The sequence below is a fragment of the Colletotrichum lupini genome, chromosome 6 (genome assembly GCF_023278565.1).
Source record: "Colletotrichum lupini chromosome 6, complete sequence".
In the NCBI taxonomy this organism is placed as follows: domain Eukaryota; kingdom Fungi; phylum Ascomycota; class Sordariomycetes; order Glomerellales; family Glomerellaceae; genus Colletotrichum; species Colletotrichum lupini.
In genome coordinates this window covers 4108481-4126732 of record NC_064679.1, presented here as the reverse complement: position 1 = coordinate 4126732, position 18252 = coordinate 4108481, and the positions used below count along the sequence as shown (strand labels likewise).

At 33.6% G+C, this 18252-nt stretch overlaps 3 protein-coding genes across 3 annotated transcripts; all 3 read left to right on the top strand.

The window, feature by feature from the left end:
* Window positions 1-301: 301 nt before the first annotated feature.
* CLUP02_12704 (DJ-1/PfpI family protein) lies at window positions 302-1344 on the top strand (the record flags this gene model as incomplete). The annotated part of the gene is made up of 3 exons (XM_049291667.1): window positions 302-328; window positions 584-670; window positions 733-1344. The coding sequence occupies 3 exons, from the start codon at window positions 302-304 to the stop codon at window positions 1342-1344; spliced, it is 726 nt and encodes a 241-aa protein (XP_049148813.1).
* A 2900-nt stretch (window positions 1345-4244) lies between these two features.
* Window positions 4245-4382, top strand: CLUP02_12703 (uncharacterized protein; the record flags this gene model as incomplete). Its single annotated transcript, XM_049291666.1, has 1 exon — window positions 4245-4382. The coding sequence occupies one exon, from the start codon at window positions 4245-4247 to the stop codon at window positions 4380-4382; it is 138 nt and encodes a 45-aa protein (XP_049148812.1).
* A 7600-nt stretch (window positions 4383-11982) lies between these two features.
* On the top strand, window positions 11983-13041 carry CLUP02_12702 (averantin oxidoreductase; the record flags this gene model as incomplete). The annotated part of the gene is made up of 4 exons (XM_049291665.1): window positions 11983-12201; window positions 12255-12417; window positions 12473-13002; window positions 13033-13041. The coding sequence occupies 4 exons, from the start codon at window positions 11983-11985 to the stop codon at window positions 13039-13041; spliced, it is 921 nt and encodes a 306-aa protein (XP_049148811.1).
* Between the last annotated feature and the right edge of the window lie 5211 nt (window positions 13042-18252).

The following is an 18252-nucleotide window of genomic DNA, read 5'->3' as shown; positions in this document are numbered from 1 at the left end:
TCTCGTACCGACTCTCCTTGATTGCACACGCTGTTTGATGCAATTGCCAAACTGAAATCGTTCGAAAATGAACTGTCGCTGGCTAGCTTTCTGAGTCGACGCACTTCGGCAATGGGTTGAAAAAAATCTGCTTGGCAGTGCTGGTGATTGTTGGCGATCGCTTCGTATACACGTTGCTAGGCACGCAGCTTAGGGGCGGAAATTAATTTTCTCCGTCTGTATGGACTGGACGCAAAACGGTGTCTATACCGGTAATGGACTTAGCTAAAATCCGGGAATGGTTGGGTCTAAGAGTACCGGAATGCACTTGGAGCTCATCGCAAACCTTGTTAGCATCCACAACATCATTGCGTCGGACTTGGGGCGAACGGATTTCGGAGAGCGTCGGCAATCTGTGATTCTCAAACTCCAAGCTTCCGTCTGGCTAAAGGCAAGACCCAGACAAGTCTGGATCATCACACAAATACAAAATGATACATAAACTCTCTATTCACCTCAGCTTAACATGACTCGGCACATGTATTGACCTTGCACGTTCAGTTGTCCTTCGTTTTTTACCGAATATTGGCGTATGACCTAGTAGCCTTTCAATATGACCAAGAAGGTTCTTATTGTACTCACCTCTTGTGGCACAATCCCAAAGAGCGGCAAGCCCACTGGCTGGTATCTGGTAGGTCCCCGACGCTCTTGAAAAACTTGCTCCCCGCCCAGATCTAATGGATATCTACAAAGCCCGAGCTCGCTCATCCATATGATGTTCTAAAAGATGCTGGAGTGGAGCTGGTCTTCGCGTCCCTTGAGGGCGGGATTGCACCCCTTGATCCAGCTTCCGTCAAGGTCTTCGGCAACGATCCATCATCTCAGAATTTCCTGAAGAATCATCGACACACTTGGGAAAACACTGAACGCCTTTCCATGTATGCTGGTAGGGCATCTGAATTTGACGCCATTTTCTTCCCAGGTGCACATGGTCCGATGTTCGATCTGGCATTCGACCAAGGGAGTCTGAAACTCGTCGCCGACTTTGCCGCACAGAACAAACCTATTGCTGCTGTATGTCATGGGCCTGGAGCTATCGTGAACGTCAAGAATCACGACGGCAGCTATTTGCTCGAGGGAAGACACGTGACCGGGTTTAGCAATATTGAGGAGGGCAAGGCTGGATATACTTCAGAGATGAACTTTTTACTTGAGGATCGTATCAAGGAGGTGGGCGGCAAATATGCCACCGCTGATGCTCCTTTCGGAGAGATGGTAAGTCAAAGCACCCACTTTTGGGCACCCCCCCCTTTTGGGCACCCCAACAAAACATGGCATCCAAACATCAACACTAACCACAATTAATTAATTAACTACCTTCTACTGCTATAATAATATAATCAAAATTCTGCCTAGGTAATTCGACCCCTACGAGTCGATTAGGACTAACTAAATAGTCGCTAGAGTCCTCTTAAGCTTTTTATACGTTCTAAATATTTATAAACTTAGTATTTAGGTCTAGATATATAGTCTTCTTTTTTTTAGGCCTTATGCGCTTAATCCTAGCCTTAAGAACTTAAACTTAGTACCGAGATATAGCTAATTAATAAGCTTACTTCCTAAAAGCTTTTTTTATTTTTTAAAATAGTAGTCGTCGAGTACTATTATCTAGACTAAGCTCTATAAATAGCTTTAAATAATTGCAGAGCTCGCTAGCCTTCTTAGGAATTAATTAGTTAATAATAGAAGTTACTAATACCTAGTTAAGTAGTTTACTAGTATTACTAGTCGTTTACTTAGCTTCTATACCCCTTTTAAATAGTATAACTTATATAAATAGGACTATTAAGTTAAGAAGTAGCTTAGCTATATTAAGTAGCTATAGTCTAGTTACTTTCTACTTACTTTATATATTTAATAACGTTAGACTAGCTAAACGAGTAAGCTAGTAATAGCTTAAGAAGTACTACTTTTTAATAATAGTAAAATTATTTACTATATCCTCCTTACTAAGCTCCTTTTTATATATAAACTTAATAAGCCTAAAGATAGCTATATTTAATAGCTAGAGGATATAAGAAGCGTATAATAATAAGAATAATAAGTAGACGTTATTTCTATAGCACTCCTATATAAATTCTATTATTATATAACTCCTATACTTATTTAGTACTAATAGTCGAGGCTAGTTTAGCTTACTAAGCCCCTTAATAAGGGGGGTCTTAGTTTATAATAAGAATACTTCCTTTAGCTAGTAAAGGGCAGTCTCGTCGGTCGTCTAGCTATTATCTATTATTATAAACTTTTAACTATTATAAGCGGTAAGTTAAAGAGGGAACTACTACTATTAAACTAACTTTCCCTTATAAATAACTAATAGTTTAATAGCTCTACTATTAGTAAAGATATACTCGATAATCGTTACCTAGGTACGCGAACTAGCCTCTTTTTTTCGTACTACTATAGCCTTTATTATACCTAAGACTAGCCTATTAGCTCCCTTGCCCTTTATTATACTAGTCTTATTTATATTATACCTATTAGCCTATTTAATACCGCTAATCTTTAGTATATTAAGTAATCTAAACTATTATTTAATTATATTAGTAGTAGCTTTATTAACGCGGTGCGAATTAATTAAATAACTTCTTTAGACCCTTATTAATAGATTCTTTTTAATAAAAGCGTTAATCTATCTCTTATTAAGTAGTTTATTATCCCCCTAGGACCTTAGAACTCGCTTAGTAAATTCTTTAACCTATTTATAAGTTAGTATAATACTTAGGTAATACTATATACGAATTTATTAAGCTAGCTAATCTTCTTATTATAAAAGAAGCCTCTAAAGCTCTACGAATACCCTTGCCCTCGTTTAATAGCCTCTCCTTCGACCCTAAAGTATTATCTTAAGAACCCCGAACTTAATTAAGGCCCTTTTAATAGAGAGACCGTTTTTAATAGTATTAAGTACTTATTAGAGCTTATTTTCGGTATATAATACTATTACTTATTAATTAATAAGTGTGCCAAAAAGGAATGCATTTAGACGATTTTTATAATTGTTATATTGAATTAAAATAATAGGTAGGGGTTTAATATGGTGGCTGGGAGGGATTTTTGGGGGTGCCCAAAAGGGGGGGGTGCCCAAAAGTGGGTGCTTTGACTTAGTTACTGATGGCATTATAATCACTGGTCAGAATCCAGCGTCTGCCTACGGCGTTGGGCAGGCTATTGTTAAAGCCTTGGGTCTTTAGTTCTTGCCAAAATGACAGTTTATGTATTTAACTATGGCTAGTTTTCTGTTTTCTTTTCTTATCAACTGCTTGCAGAGCGCCCTCATCACAACCCCCCCCCCCGAAACACCCATAAACGCGGCAGCAACGGCAGTGCTGCCACACGTTTGCATTGCTACGTGTGTTACAGTCAGCCTTGAGGCGCGAGCGGCTTCACACGACTTTTATACTATGCGCACTGCCAACAGTTAGTCTTATCGCAATATTGTCGTGCGAGACTGGAAGATCTGGGAGTCTTCTGTGCCAACTAAGCAGCCCGTCCGGATCTGCCTTACGCTTTGTTCAGTAAAACCTTGTTTGCTATCACCCTCGATATCGTAGTGCCTGAACCTGATCTACAAGAACGGGCCATCGGAACGCGACTACAAAATGTGATGGTAGGCTGAGTTAAAGCGGTAGTGTACTTTTCGAGGCTGTAGACGGTTTTAGCGGTGATAACGGCTTCTATGAAGTCCGCTCCAGGTTCCCCGCATGCAACCCACCCCTGAAATGTCGATGAATCGCGCAAAGCGCAAAACCACTTCACCGTCATTTTGTGGGTAATCGTCTTCGACTTTGCTCTAACAACGGGATCAGCCTCCAACGCGAACCGAGGAGTACGGACTGGAACGAAGCAGTAAAGACCGATGCAAGAATGCATTGCCGTTTCCTTGGTTGTAGAATTATTATAATTACCGAGGGTTGTCCACGTAGACTACCTCATTTCTGGCTAAAATATTGAGAACACCACACACTAGCGATCATGGCTGTCCAGAATCAAGTTGACAACAGTATTGACCTTTCACTTCTGCATCACGTCGGGATGTTCATGGGTTTTATGATTGCGCTTGTCAGTACTACCACCACTCTCCCCTCTCTCGCCGTAGTTTTTTTTTTTTGCGTTTTCTTTCTCTTGCTCTCCAACTCTTGACCTCAACTCCCCTGTACTCAGCTGACAACTCGGGCAATCCTTCAGATAATCACGTACCAATTATGTCTCATCTTCTACAATCTATTTTTCCACCCTCTCGCCAAGTATCCAGGTCCCCGACTGGCAGCAGCAACTCCCTTGTGGGTTATTTGGTCCTACTACAAAGGCAAGACACCGTGGGATCTTTTGGATCTTCATAACAAGTACGGGCCTGTCGTCCGAACCACGCCAGATGGGTTGTCATTCATCAACGCCAGTCAGTGGAAAGAGATATATGGCCATAAACCCTCTGGAGAACTCGAGTTCTCAAAAGATCCGAAGTATCACGCGGGGTGGAAAGGAGAGCCAGTCATTCTCAATGCCGATCGTCATTATCATGGCTACATTCGCAAGCTTTTTGCTCATGGTTTCTCCGAAAAGGCTTTGAGAGAACAGGAACCAATCCTGCAGGAGTATGTCGACCTCTTGTTTCACAGACTTCACAGCATCAGCCAGAGCGAACAGCCTATAGACCTCGTACAATGGTTCAACGTGAGTACCCGGAGATTCTAATGACTGGGCCCGAATGAGAAGATATCGATGTGGTACGGTTAATGTGCTAATCGAACACATCTTGTTAGTATCCCTATTACAGGGTAGTTAGTTCGAACCGTAGTTAACGAAGAGATTAATTAGACTATATAAATATTTGCGTAGTAAGTATAAAAAGGAGGTTCTAACCATAGGTTAGGCTAGCTACGATAATTATAAATAGGGCCCCTAATTAGCCCCTATATAGTCGGCTATATACCGCGGTCGAATTAGACTTCTAATCTAATACTAACTTTCTCTTTCTTTTATTAATTTAACTACTACGGTTAGAGGTATAATTCGACCTCGGGCCCGTTTACTAAGTCGTCTCCTTTTCCCCCTTTTTTCTACTCTTTTTATATAACCTATTCCTCTATTTATATAATAACTTTTTTATTACTTACGAATTACTCTAATCCCTTATTTAGTACTACTTTTATAAAAGCGTCTATAAGGTTATTTTTATTATTAATTTAACGGATTTTAAGTATCTCGCGCCTTTTATACGATTATTTAAGGGCTATAATATTAATTATAAGCCTCTTTTCCTTCGTCGTCTCTAATTTAATAAGGTATTTATATAGCGAATAAGAATCGGTATAAATAACCGTTAAAATAGGTAAAAGGCTAATTCGATTAGTATTTTTCTTTAGCGTTATTAAAATTATATAAGAGAGGTTAATACCGTTAATTATACTATAGACTTCTAACGCTAGTATACTTCTCGTTACCCACTTATTTTTAGTTAACGAGTAATAGATTATATTACTATATATAGTAAATTCGCTTTTACTTATACTCTCGTTAGCTAGGATAATAATATACCCTAATCACGAAGTAAGGTCGTTATTATTTATAAATAACTTATTAATAAAAACGTAAAGCTTATTAATCGTAAGGTCGATTAGGTAATAGATAAGACCTCGATCGAGATTCGTTTATTACTACTTAAGCTACTTATTAAGTACTTCGACGTTTTATTTAATTAGATCTATAGCTTACGCTACTTTAATATAGTTAAAAGTCGCTTTAGGCTAATAAATACTCGTAATATATACCCCTCGTACGAGCTTAGCCTTATACCGCTTTTTAACGTTAGTTACGTTCAGATTAACGAGGTTAATCTTCTCGCCCTACCCCTTTTATTAAAAGACGACGGTTTCCCTTTTAATTATAAAAATCCTATTATTAAATACTAAGGGTATATTTATTATAAAGACCTCTTTTAGCTTTGTTACGAAGCCCGCTTTTTAGAGCTCCTTATTCTCCTTCTTTATAAAGTTAATATTAAATAAGCCTAATATATTATCGGTCTATATTCCGACGATCCTAAATTAGTCGCTTTTGTACTCCGTAACTAATAAGCACGGGTTATATATAGAGGTAACTATTAATAGTTAATTAATATAAAAATCGTAATAAGTAGCTTATTAATAAGTACCTAATTCTACGAGCCTATATAGTAGCTTAAGTACTTTAATAATCGTACTTTCTAGGTATTTACTAGCTATTTCCTTTAGTAAATAAGCTAGGATTTTCCTTATAAGCCCTATAGCCGATTGGGTATATGCCTGGGTAATATTACGGCTTTAAATCTCGTATCCCTTTTTCTATAGCGATGCTATTAGTGCTATTATTAATCGTTAGTTATAGCGCTATATAGTAAGCGATTATATAAGTAGCGTCGCCTTTTTAACGTCGCTATACCCCTAAATTACGTATTTAAACTTCTCGTACGGCTAAGGTATTCCTTTCCCTTTAATCTTACGAACTATTCGTAATTTAAATATATAGAGGTTTATATATTTCTCTAGGTCGTATAAGATAAATTAATAGACCCCTCGATCGTAAAGAGTATTTACTTTGATAAGATTTAATCCCTTTTATAGCTTTTTAATAATTATAATTACGCTTTCTTTACGTAGTTTAACTACTAGTTTAAAATCGGCTTTTTTTTTTATTATATAAAAAGTATTAATTACCTCGTTATTAATAATAAATTGCCGCGTTAAGGCTTACTATCGTAGTCTTTTATAACGTCTTATTAGTAGTATTAGTACCCTTTTAATAATTTCCTCTTCCTCGTCGTTTATTAGTATTATTACGACGATTTTGTTAAGGATAATTTCTTATACCTCTACCGCAGGTTATATAGTTTCCCCTAGCTCTTCTTTTTTTTATAAGTTGGAAATTACCTCGTTAGGATCTATATAATATAGTCTAATTATTATAATTAATACTTCAAGAGGCTAGTTACGATCTCTCGTAACTATATAAGAGCGCTCGTTAATAAAAATTAACTTATATAGCCTAGCCTATTATTAAGTAATTTCGCGCTATATTTATATATCCGAATTTAGTAATATATTTAAATTATCCCCTATATCGGGCCCATTGCGCGTAGTAATTACCTTATTAACTTACTTTTTTATACTTACCTCGCGTAGTACTTATATTACTTTTCTAATTACTTAGGCTCGTTAGCTTATGCTTAGTAACGGTAGCGAGGCTAAGGTTATTTTTAAATATATTCTAAATACTAATAGTATTAGTATAAGTCCGTTAGGCCCCATAGTATTATTATAGCATTTAAGTACTATCTAAAGGCATTCGTTATTAATAGAATCCGGATTTTCCTTTTTAATAATTCTAAACGCCCTTTTTAACTATTAATATACCCTTTTTACCTTTTTAATACTATAGTGCGCTTTAACGGGTACGACTTTTAGTTATATACCGTAGGCCGTCGTATTATCCCTAAATTCTACTAACTTAAAGCTAGTACTAGCGTCGGTTCTAATACTATCTAGCGGTCCTTAGTATATATTAATCTAGCTTTTTCGTAGGGCTACCTATACTATTTTTATTTATAAATCCCGGAGGAATTACCCTATTTAGAAGGATATAGCTACGTCGATTATATATAGTACTAGCCGACTATTTAAGTAGAAGATATTAATAACGATTTCTTAGTTAAAGTTAAGCTTATTATGCAATTTAAATTTAAATTTACGTAGGCTCTGCGCATTTATTTAGTATTAGTAATATACTTTTATTAACTACTCTAGTACCCCTATTTCGATATTATTATTACTTAATTACTTTAAGAGGTTATATAGCCTCGTAACTAACGGGTACCTAAATCTCTAGTATAGTCTTCTAAACTTACTTTCCGTTAAGTAATTAATTAACTTCGTATTATTAATAAGCTTTATAAACGCATACCCCTATCGTCGTTTAACTATTTCGAAGTACTTACCGCTAGAAATTCTATTCCTCGTATTATTAAATATAATGCCTAGTTAATTTATATCTTTTAAATATAAGAGAAATAGGGTATTAATAAGTAAAATATAAAAAGTTATTGTTCCGAAGTATATTTTTATTTTTATTATACTTAGGGCGACGATTTCCTTACTTAGGCTAAAACTAATCCTTATAATACTTATTATTAACGTATTAAGCGTTACTAGTGCGATTTTCTATAGCGCTTAGAATTACCCTTTTCCTCTAGTTAACTATTACGATACCCTAATATCTAGGATAATCCTATAGAAATCGTCTAAGCCATACCTTTTACTTACGTAAAATACTTATATAAGCTTAGTATTTAAGGGATCTAAGTAATATAAAAAGGACCCCTCTAGCTACCCCTAGATTTACTTAGTACTATATTCCTTTTTTTTAGATATTAAAAGAGATAGCGTCTTCTCTTTAATTATTAAGAGAATAGGCTTCGGCCCTATTAAATTCGCCCTTTTAGCTACTTTTATATCCGTTATCTAAAGGACCTTCTCTTATTATTTATAAATAAAAGCTTACTTATTAAGAGCTTTTATTACCTTCTATTCGTTTAGCCTCGTATATCCTCTAAAGGCTAACGGGGCGAAAAAAGAGTAGTTAATATTATTAATTTTGTTATAATCTAATTTGTTAGTATAGGGGGTAAGATCTTCTTTATTTTCTAAATCTCTTATAGGGGGTATATATTTTAAGCCGTTATTTTAACTACCGTTACTAAGTTTTGTGCCCTTAGATCTACCCTTATATATAATAAAGAATTAGTTAAACTAACGAGGGCTAGTTTTATTATCTACTACCCTCGACTTTTTATATTATTTATATAATTTAATACGCTCCTCTTTAAAGTAGTTATTTAACTAATATCTATCCTTTTTATAAATATAATATTACTTTTTCTATTACCCTACTTATAAGTTAAATCTCTACTTATTTAACGAATCTAGGCCTCTTTATTAACGATTACCGTATCTAGCCTCTTTTCTTTTCTTATTATACGTTCGATCGACTTAATATTACTAATAAGGGCCGTTATATACTTAGAAACAGGTTTAGTATAGTATTTTTATTTTAATATTAAAACTAGATCTTAGCCTTAAGTAGAGCGTTTTATAATTTTTAAGTATTTAGTATAATATTATTTTTATTTTTAATATACGCTAAACTGTAATATAAAAATATCCGACTTTTTACTCGTTTATCCCCTTATTTAGCTAGGTTTTTACTAGCTTATCGATTTAATTAATAAGCTCTTCGAGGATCTCTACTCGCAATTTACCCTCTATTATCCTAGCTATAGATATAAAAAAAATCGCTCGTAGCTTAAATAAGAGCTCTAGGTTCTTATTATAGGTCTTAAAGCGGCTTCGGATTACGTTAATTATACTAAAAAAGTCGTTTTAATTAAGATTACGTACCGCTTTATAATAATAATTAAAGGCTTTACTTATAAATACGATATTAATTACCGAATAGTACTAATATTCCCTAATTCTAACTTTTTTATAATAATCGTAAAACATCGTTAGGGTTTTTTATAAAACCTTATACTTCCCCTTAGAGTATAATTTCTTTTTTAAAAAGATCTTTTTAAGGTTTATAAATTACCTCGTATTTACCGCTAGATTTTCGGTATTTATATACGATCCCTACGTTACTACGTATTATTAATAACTTTAAGTCGTCTACCTCCTTTCTTATTAGCTAATTAGCGCCGAATTTCGTATTAATAGCGGTAATAAGTTATAGATCGAAATAAGTAAAATTATTAATTATTATATTTCTAGTACTATATTTTACCCTCGTATATCCTTTTATAACGATAGATTTCCGTTAGTAATTATAGGGAGGAAATCTAAGTCGTTTACCCTTTTTTTAAATTTATTAAAGCGATTATACGCTCTATTAACCTATACTTAGTTTTATAATACGAATTCCTTTTTTATAATTATCGCTATTAGTATTTCGTATAGCTCTTACGATTATAATTATGCTAATAATACCCCTCGCCCGTAAAAGAATTTATTAACTACTTTTACGATTCCTAGGCTTACGCTCGCGAACTATTTATTTAGTTAATAACTAAGGTCGTTTACGATCTCGTAAAATAGGGGTTACCCCTATAGCCCCTTTTTCTTATAAACCTTAGTTAAATAGATTAATACTACGTTAATTTACTTACTATTAAGCTAATCCGCAATTTTATATATCTACGTCCCTTAATAATCCGGGTTAATATTTACTTACTTATAAAGGATTAGGATTCTACCTAAGATCGGGTTTTATCCTCTTTTTTTTTACCCTTACTCGCTAAGGGTCGTACTCTAGCTTATACTTATATTAGTAATTACTAATATATTTAATCTTAACGGGGATATATTTAATCCGCGCGCTAGTTATAATAAATCCGTACTTTTACTACTTAACGAATTTATTAAAGTCTAGGAAATTCTTACTTCTTCTTACTATCTCGCTATTACTCTCGTTTTTACTATTTTTAGTAATTACTATTACCCTTCTAAATCGCTAGCTATCGTACCTATTAAGATCCTCTTTTTTATTTAGTATAAAAAGGTAGGTTTTAGTAGTTCTTTTTAATAATAATAGCAGTAAACGCTTATATTACTATAAGAAGATATAGTAATTAATCTCGGGATCTTTACTAATTACTAATTTCCGCTATCCTATATACTTCTAGCCTCTTAAGCCTCGTGCTCTTTATAATCTCTAAATAGCTTCTTTAGTTAATTTTTTAAAATTAGTAATCTTATACCGGGAGCTAGTATAAAAAAAGAAGCCCTTTAGTAGCTTTTTAAAAGACTTTTTCTTTTCTCTTTAGATCCTCGTCTTTTTAGCCTTTTTTTAAGTTAATAATAACTTTAATAAGAGGTCGTAAGACTACTTTAAAGTAGCCGCCTTCTTCTTAAGTTAATATCCGAGATCCGTAATACTCTTAACTCGATATTATTAAGACCTCTAAATCCCTTCTTCCCTTATTAAACCGTTTTTTATATTATATTCTTAAGTAATACTTAGGGAGTAGTTAAGGGAGCTATAAAAAAGTCGTTTAAATTGCGGGCTTAAGGTCGTACTTATAACATCCTCGTAATAATAGACTTTTCTATATACTATAGATCTCTTAGCTTAATAACTCTTATAAAGTTACTTTTATTACTAAATAAAAATATTTATATTTAAAGATCCCCTTTTTTAATCGCGTAGTGCTTTTTTATACCGTATTATTAAGCTCGTTCGTTATGTTAATTAATTAAGTAAGTAGTCGTTACGTAAGTATTTCTTTTTACTAATTTAACTAGTTAATTTCTAATTACGGGCCGGCTATAAAAAAGTCGTTTAGTAAAAAAGCTACTTAGGGCGACGGTAAAAGGCTAGTTACTTAAGTAGTTCCGTTAATTAACGTAATTTAATATAATAAACGTCGACCTTTTATAAGTAGTAAAGGGCTACGATTACTTAATTCCGTACGGTATTTAAGAATTACCTCCTTTTTCGTCTACTTCCGTAAGGTTAATTAGTACGAATCTCCTATCCCGTATAATATTAAAAAGTCGTCTCTTTTATATAACGAGATACCTTACCGATCTATAATAATAGAATTTAACTACTAATTAGTATTAGTATCCCTATTATAGAGTAGTTAGTTCGAACCGTAATTAACGAAGAGATTAATTAAACTATATAAATATTTACGTAGTAGGTATAAAAAGGAGGTTCTAACCGTAGGTTAGGCTGGCTATGATAATTGTAAATAGGGCCCCTAATTGGCCCCTGCGCAGTCGGCTGTATGCCGCGGTCGAATTAGACTTCTAATCCGACATATCTCAACCGTAGTATTTTACATTTGACTTCATCGGCTACTTAAGTACGTCACGATAAGTTCCCACTCAATGTTCATTCCTACTTATGGTAATGCCTAACTTTGCGCAATCAGCCTTTGGCGAGTCCTTTGAATGTCTCGAGTCTTCCAAAATGCACACCTGGGTGAACATATTCTTCTCATTACTGAAGAATATGGCGCTGCATCAAGTCGTTGCCCGTCTGCCGAAGTTAGCTCAATATCCTGCTTCTCTGTTAATGATTCCAAGTCAAGTAGTGACACAAGTCGCGACTCTTAACACGCTACAAAAGGTTGAATCCCTTCTGTTCTGTGTCTCTTTGGCTTGACTATTGACACCACTCAGGAAAAAGTCAATCATCGTCTTAAAACACAACCTCCAGTGCCGGACTTCATGGAAAAGATGATTGCTGCACATGAATCTGGCAAAATGTCATACCACCAGCTAGAAGAAAACTCACAAATCCTGATTGGTGCAGGAAGTGAGACGACAGCTACTCTCCTTTCTGGTAAGCAAGATCTTGTTCCAATGCATTGGCGTGTGATCAATTGACTTTCTTGCAGGTCTCGTTTGGCTTTTGCTCAAGCACCCACGGGTCTACGACAAGCTTGCTACCGAGATCAGGACGATGTTCGAAAGGCCTGAGGACATCACAATGATCAGCGTCAACGAATGTCGGTATCTGCTTGCCTGCATCGAAGAGACACTGCGCATCTACCCCCCTTCACCACAACCTCATCCGCGTATTATCCCTCCTGGCGGTGCAACAGTTGACAATGAATTTCTTCCGGAGGGCACATTTGTCAGTATTCCGATCTATGCCGCCTCGAACAGTCCTAAGAACTGGACCAATCCTGAGGAGTTCGCGCCGGAGGGTTGGATCGGAGAAGACGCAAGATTCGAGAATGATAAACGAGATGCGTCGCAGCCTTTTCAGTACGGACCACGCAACTGCATTGGCAGGAATCTAGCATACGTTGAGATGAAGATCATAATGTCTCGACTCCTGTGGCACTTTGATGTCATGAACGCAACGGATTATAATTGGATGGATCAACGAGTCTTTGCAGTGTGGGAAAAATCACCTTTGTGGGTGAGACTTTGTCCCGCAAAACGCACTTAGTACAAGTAACCAGCGCTTATACCCAAACAAACAAATCAAATATAAGGTTCATATTTGATTGTTTAATTGATTTCTCGTGCTATATTTAATTATTTAACTTATTTAATAAATAATTAATTAATTTAACTAATTTCCTAACCAGGAATTAAATAAAGCTATTATAAAAGTCCTTATAATACTAACTTATAGACTTAACCTCAATTAGCTTTTCTAATTAAAAAATTAACCTCCTACTTCTATAGTACTACCGCGAAGCTAGTTCTTAAAATATTAGACCTCTTTTAATATAAAAGATCTTATTAATAATTACTATAAGGTTAAAGTTAACTTCGTAAGGTTAAATACCTTTTCGTAGTCTATTATTATTATAAAGATTATAAAGATATTAAGTATAAGCTTACTTAATATTAAATAAGTTAGTTAATAGTTAATTTATTATTAAATTAGGTTAAGGACCGGCTAAGGGATAATCTATAAATAATATTAATTAAGCTTAGGCACGTAGTTAATTACTATTTTTATTATTTAAAATATTAATTATTACTAGTACTACGAGTTTTTTATAATATTCTTTAGAATTATAAGGGTAGTAAAAATAGTTTATAACTATTACGATAAAAGAAGAGAACTTAAATAATAAAAAAGAGGAGGACTTACTATCTTATTTATATACTATTTTAATTAATAATTATAAAGCTCCTTTTTCGTATTAAATAGTTAATAGCTCTACTTAGGCATATTTTACCTTTTCTTTAGCTATTTTAATCCTTATCTAGGGTAAAAAATAATTACTATAATATAGAGCAAAGAGTTACTTAACTTAGTATAATACTTATTAAGGACTTATTAAGTATTAATAATTAATAATTAAAAGTATCCTCGCGAGTTAAAATTATTACTAAGTCTAGCACGTATAGCTTTAACGAGGTAATGCGGGATATTCTTATAAAGAATATAGAAAGTAAATATTCATATAGAAGTAAGAATATATGAATATAGGGGAAATAAGCGTATATAAAAGAGGTTTTTGTAATAAAGAGAGTAATATAGTTGAATTACTATATAAGAAGTTGCTTACTTAACGAAAGGTCTAGGTAGGCAAATATACGCCTATATATAGGCATAAAAACCTCCTACTAGAATATTCTATTGCTTATTAATTATAATATAATTAATAAGCGTATACGTAAGTGAATGCGTAATCGTAGTACGTAATTCCGCCTCGAGTAAATTCTAGATTATTTAGTTACCTTCTAGTACTTTCTATTGCTTACGTAAGCTTATATAAGTAGTATTGCTTATATAATTAATACCTATAATAATTTATAGAAATCGTAGATTAATATGGTATATAGTTTGCTTACGTAATATTGATAATAAGGCGAATAATAAGGTAAATAAAGTTACCTTCGTAATACTAAGAAATAGCTCTGCTCGCTCCCTAAGTATATATTTAGACTAAATATAACGAGGGATACTATTTAAAGTTAGAGGTTAAGAAAGAGGTTAGGATATAAATTAATAACGAGCTAATTATTAACGAGGTAGTATTATTTACGTTAATTATAATTATAATATTACGATTTAAGAAGCTATAAGATTTATTTCTTTTTTAAAAGACTTATTATATAACCTTTTTTATTCTTTAAAATAATTAATAAAATATTCGAAACTTATTATTACTTTTTATAAATAGCTATAACCGTCTCTTTTACTCTAGCCTTAGTATCTTATTATTTAAAAATAAAATAGCTTAAGTACTATTTTTAACTCGGCTAGTAACTACTAGTCGTTATTATTAAGAACGTCCTTAATAAGGATCCGTTACTTTAGATCCCTATAAGCTTAACTAGTTATTAAGAAGGTATAGATTTACGTTTTTTTTTATAAAGAGCGCTATATTATAAAGTATATAAAATTCTATTTTATATTATTATTAAGTATTAGTATAAGCTCTTATAACGACTCCTTAAAAAAATATTATTCTCGTTAGTTTTATTACTAATCTTAAAAAAGGCTTTATATAATTAAAATAACGAGTAAATAAATTTAATAACGTTCCGAAGCTTACTAATAGGGCCCCTTATATACTAAAGGTTAAGATCTTTTTAAAGTTACTTAGTATTAATTAATATATCTAATTCTTACTTAAATACTTTTTTATTATTATTAAATAAAAAGGCCCTACTAACGAGGTTAAGGATATAACCGTAGTACTTAATCCTCTAGTTAAGAATATTTTCTTAATTATAAATATAAAATAATATAGGATATAAGTAACCTAAGTAAGTATCGTTATTTAAGGTATTATTATAAATAATTACCCTAACTTAATTACTTAATTCCTAGTCGTTTATTATAGACTTTATAGTCCAAGTAATATTAGACCTATTATAAGTACTATACTATTATTATAAAATAATAAGGTATTATATTTATTACTTAGTATAGTTTAAAAAGTAAATAAAGACGATAATAATAATATTCTACGTTAATAAGGTCTATAAATTAAATAATAAGTAGACTTTTATTATTAACCTCCGGATCTTTACTCTAATTATATTTTTCTTTTTAATAAAGATCTTACTTAGCTCTTTTCTTATACTTCTATATAATAATAAGAGTTTATTAATAATATTATAATCTAATTAATAAAAGAGGGCCCGGAAGTAAAAATCTTAAAAAGTTATAAATAGGCTATTATTATTAATAATATACTTAATTACTAATTCCTTAATTCTCGTTACTTAGCCCTTTGTAATAATACTAAAAGTAAGTTTTTATCTTTTTAGTATAGAGTTATACTCTAAGGATTCTAATAAATATAGTAACTTACTAGAGCTTAGATTTATTACTTAGTATTTTAACTTTAAGTTATTACTAAGCTCGTAGCTATTACTTTAAAATAAGTAATAATACCTATTTCGTTATAATAATAATAAAACTAAAAGATTTTACTTTAACTATTTTTATTATAGATTTTTTAAATAAAAACCCCCTCTAAGCAGATTTATAACTTCCTTAGCTTTATACCTTTTTATAATATTAAATCGTTATTAATAAAAGTCTTCCCTTTTTAAATTATTTTTAGAAAAGCGAGAAGGTTATTATAATTCTTAAAGTCGGTTGATAATACGAGGCTAGCATTAGTTAGGGTCTATAGCTACGAAATAATCCGAAGTAGCTACTATATATTAAAGATTATACGACTTATTACTAATTAATTAATTACGATATAGTAAATTAATTAATATATAATTTAATTAATTTTAATAATAATTATGATAGTTATAAAGGGTTAGAAATAGTAGTGCATAACTTCGTTAGTTTTATTAATATTAAAAAAAAGGGGGTATTAGTTAATTAATATAGGTTTTTTAAATTCTTAGATATAATAAGATACTAAATCTAGCGCTCTATATTACTTAGGTTTTTTTTTATAATAATTACTAGTAATTTATTTAGTTAAGTAACATAATACTAAACTTATAGTCGTAAGTAAAGAGTCGTGGGTTCGAATCCTGTTATAGGTATTTATATTCTTAATTACGAATTTCTATAGGGCGTAGTTAGGAATATTAATTTTTAATTAGCCTAGCCCCGGATTTTCTTTTTTTTATATAATCTTATATTTAATTAAATATATTAAATATAGGGCCTTACGATATTTAATTGTTTAACTTACTGAAATTCCTATATTTGACTATTTGTTTGACTTATTTATTTGATTGATTTGAATGGGTATGTGCGCTGCAAGTGACAAGATGGGACCAATTTGCTGGCAGGCAGAAAAGACTCACGAGGGACACCAGGCTTTAACATAGATGATATTTCACGCCCTAAATAGACTGATATGGGTTTCTGCGTCTATCCGTCTTCGCCGTTATCTGTCTCATCAACCCTGAACAGCCCATACTTGTGATGTTCATCTACTTTCTATGCTCTTTTGAAGCCCTTCAGCTCTTTATAACGTGAGCATGGGTATCTGTGACATTGGTGCGATTCATTCCAATAAAGCATCTCCAAGACAGCGTCCTATCAACGGTGGCTGAAGCGCGTCCGTATGATGGACGTTTTGTGGATCGTGGAATGCTGTCTAGAGTGGAATACTAGCCAGACCTCGCGAACGAGGGGTAACCTGTGGTGGAGCTTGAGTAAGCCGCTTTTCTACTCCGCATAACTCTCGAGTGGTCTACCACGATGTGTTTTGACGTCTGACTCGCAAAGCATTGAAGGTGATAGTCGAAGTAAAAGATACAGTAAGGTAACAGATATGAAAATGCAAATCAAGCGAAGGGAATAAGTAAGATGAGGTATCCGTTCACAGTGCTGATAAGGTTTCCCTCATAACAGCCAGGTACGTGATAGCTTTGAGACGGTGCAGCAACATAGGTCGATATCAAATAGGTAGGCTTCGAGGTGAGTCCTGAAATCGTCATCCCCGGGATTTACATATGGGGCAAGACCGAGAAGTCACCATCAGGAGTAATTCACTTTTCCAGTCAAGGAGGGCTCACGGCTGTAGAGCTAAGATAAGGTAGGGGTTGAACCCACGACCCTCATCAATGAGTATCATCGGACTATTCTGCTGTCGAGCCTCGGCTGCTCGAACGAGGCGGGGCTTGGACCCTTTGTGATTCTGCTGATGCACTAGCTTGAAGCCACTGACCATCAACTCGATAGGTTTTGTCTAGGGTAATAGGCTCTAACATCAAGCCAAAAGATGGCTGATACGCTGCCTGACAGGGGACTTTGATCCTCAGCAGTATCAAACCGCAGTACCGACGCAAGATAATCGGTCATTCGACTTGTAAAGGACTTCGGGCTAGTCTGTGTCTTTTCAGAAGTCTCTTCTCGCCATTTGTGCGGAAGGCAACCCGTTTTAACGTTGTGTACCGGAACATGAGACAATCACGACTTTTCTCCCCTACCCAATCAAAATCGAGATAGAATCCAAAGTCGGTTCCAGACTAACAAAATTCCTATCTGAAATAGCGCAAGCTGCGAACCAAGAACCGGACTGAAAGTTCACACATACTTCTTTAACCACATTACTCACTGCCTCTCTCAGTGGTTGCACAAAGTTCGCAGAGTATGCATGGCATAGACGATACTAAGCACAGGAATTCAGTCCTTGGGTCCTGGACAATCTCAAGCCCGAGGAAGTCTCCATGATCTCCGGACTGAAGAAATCTATTGTGGCAGGAACGGACAACCATC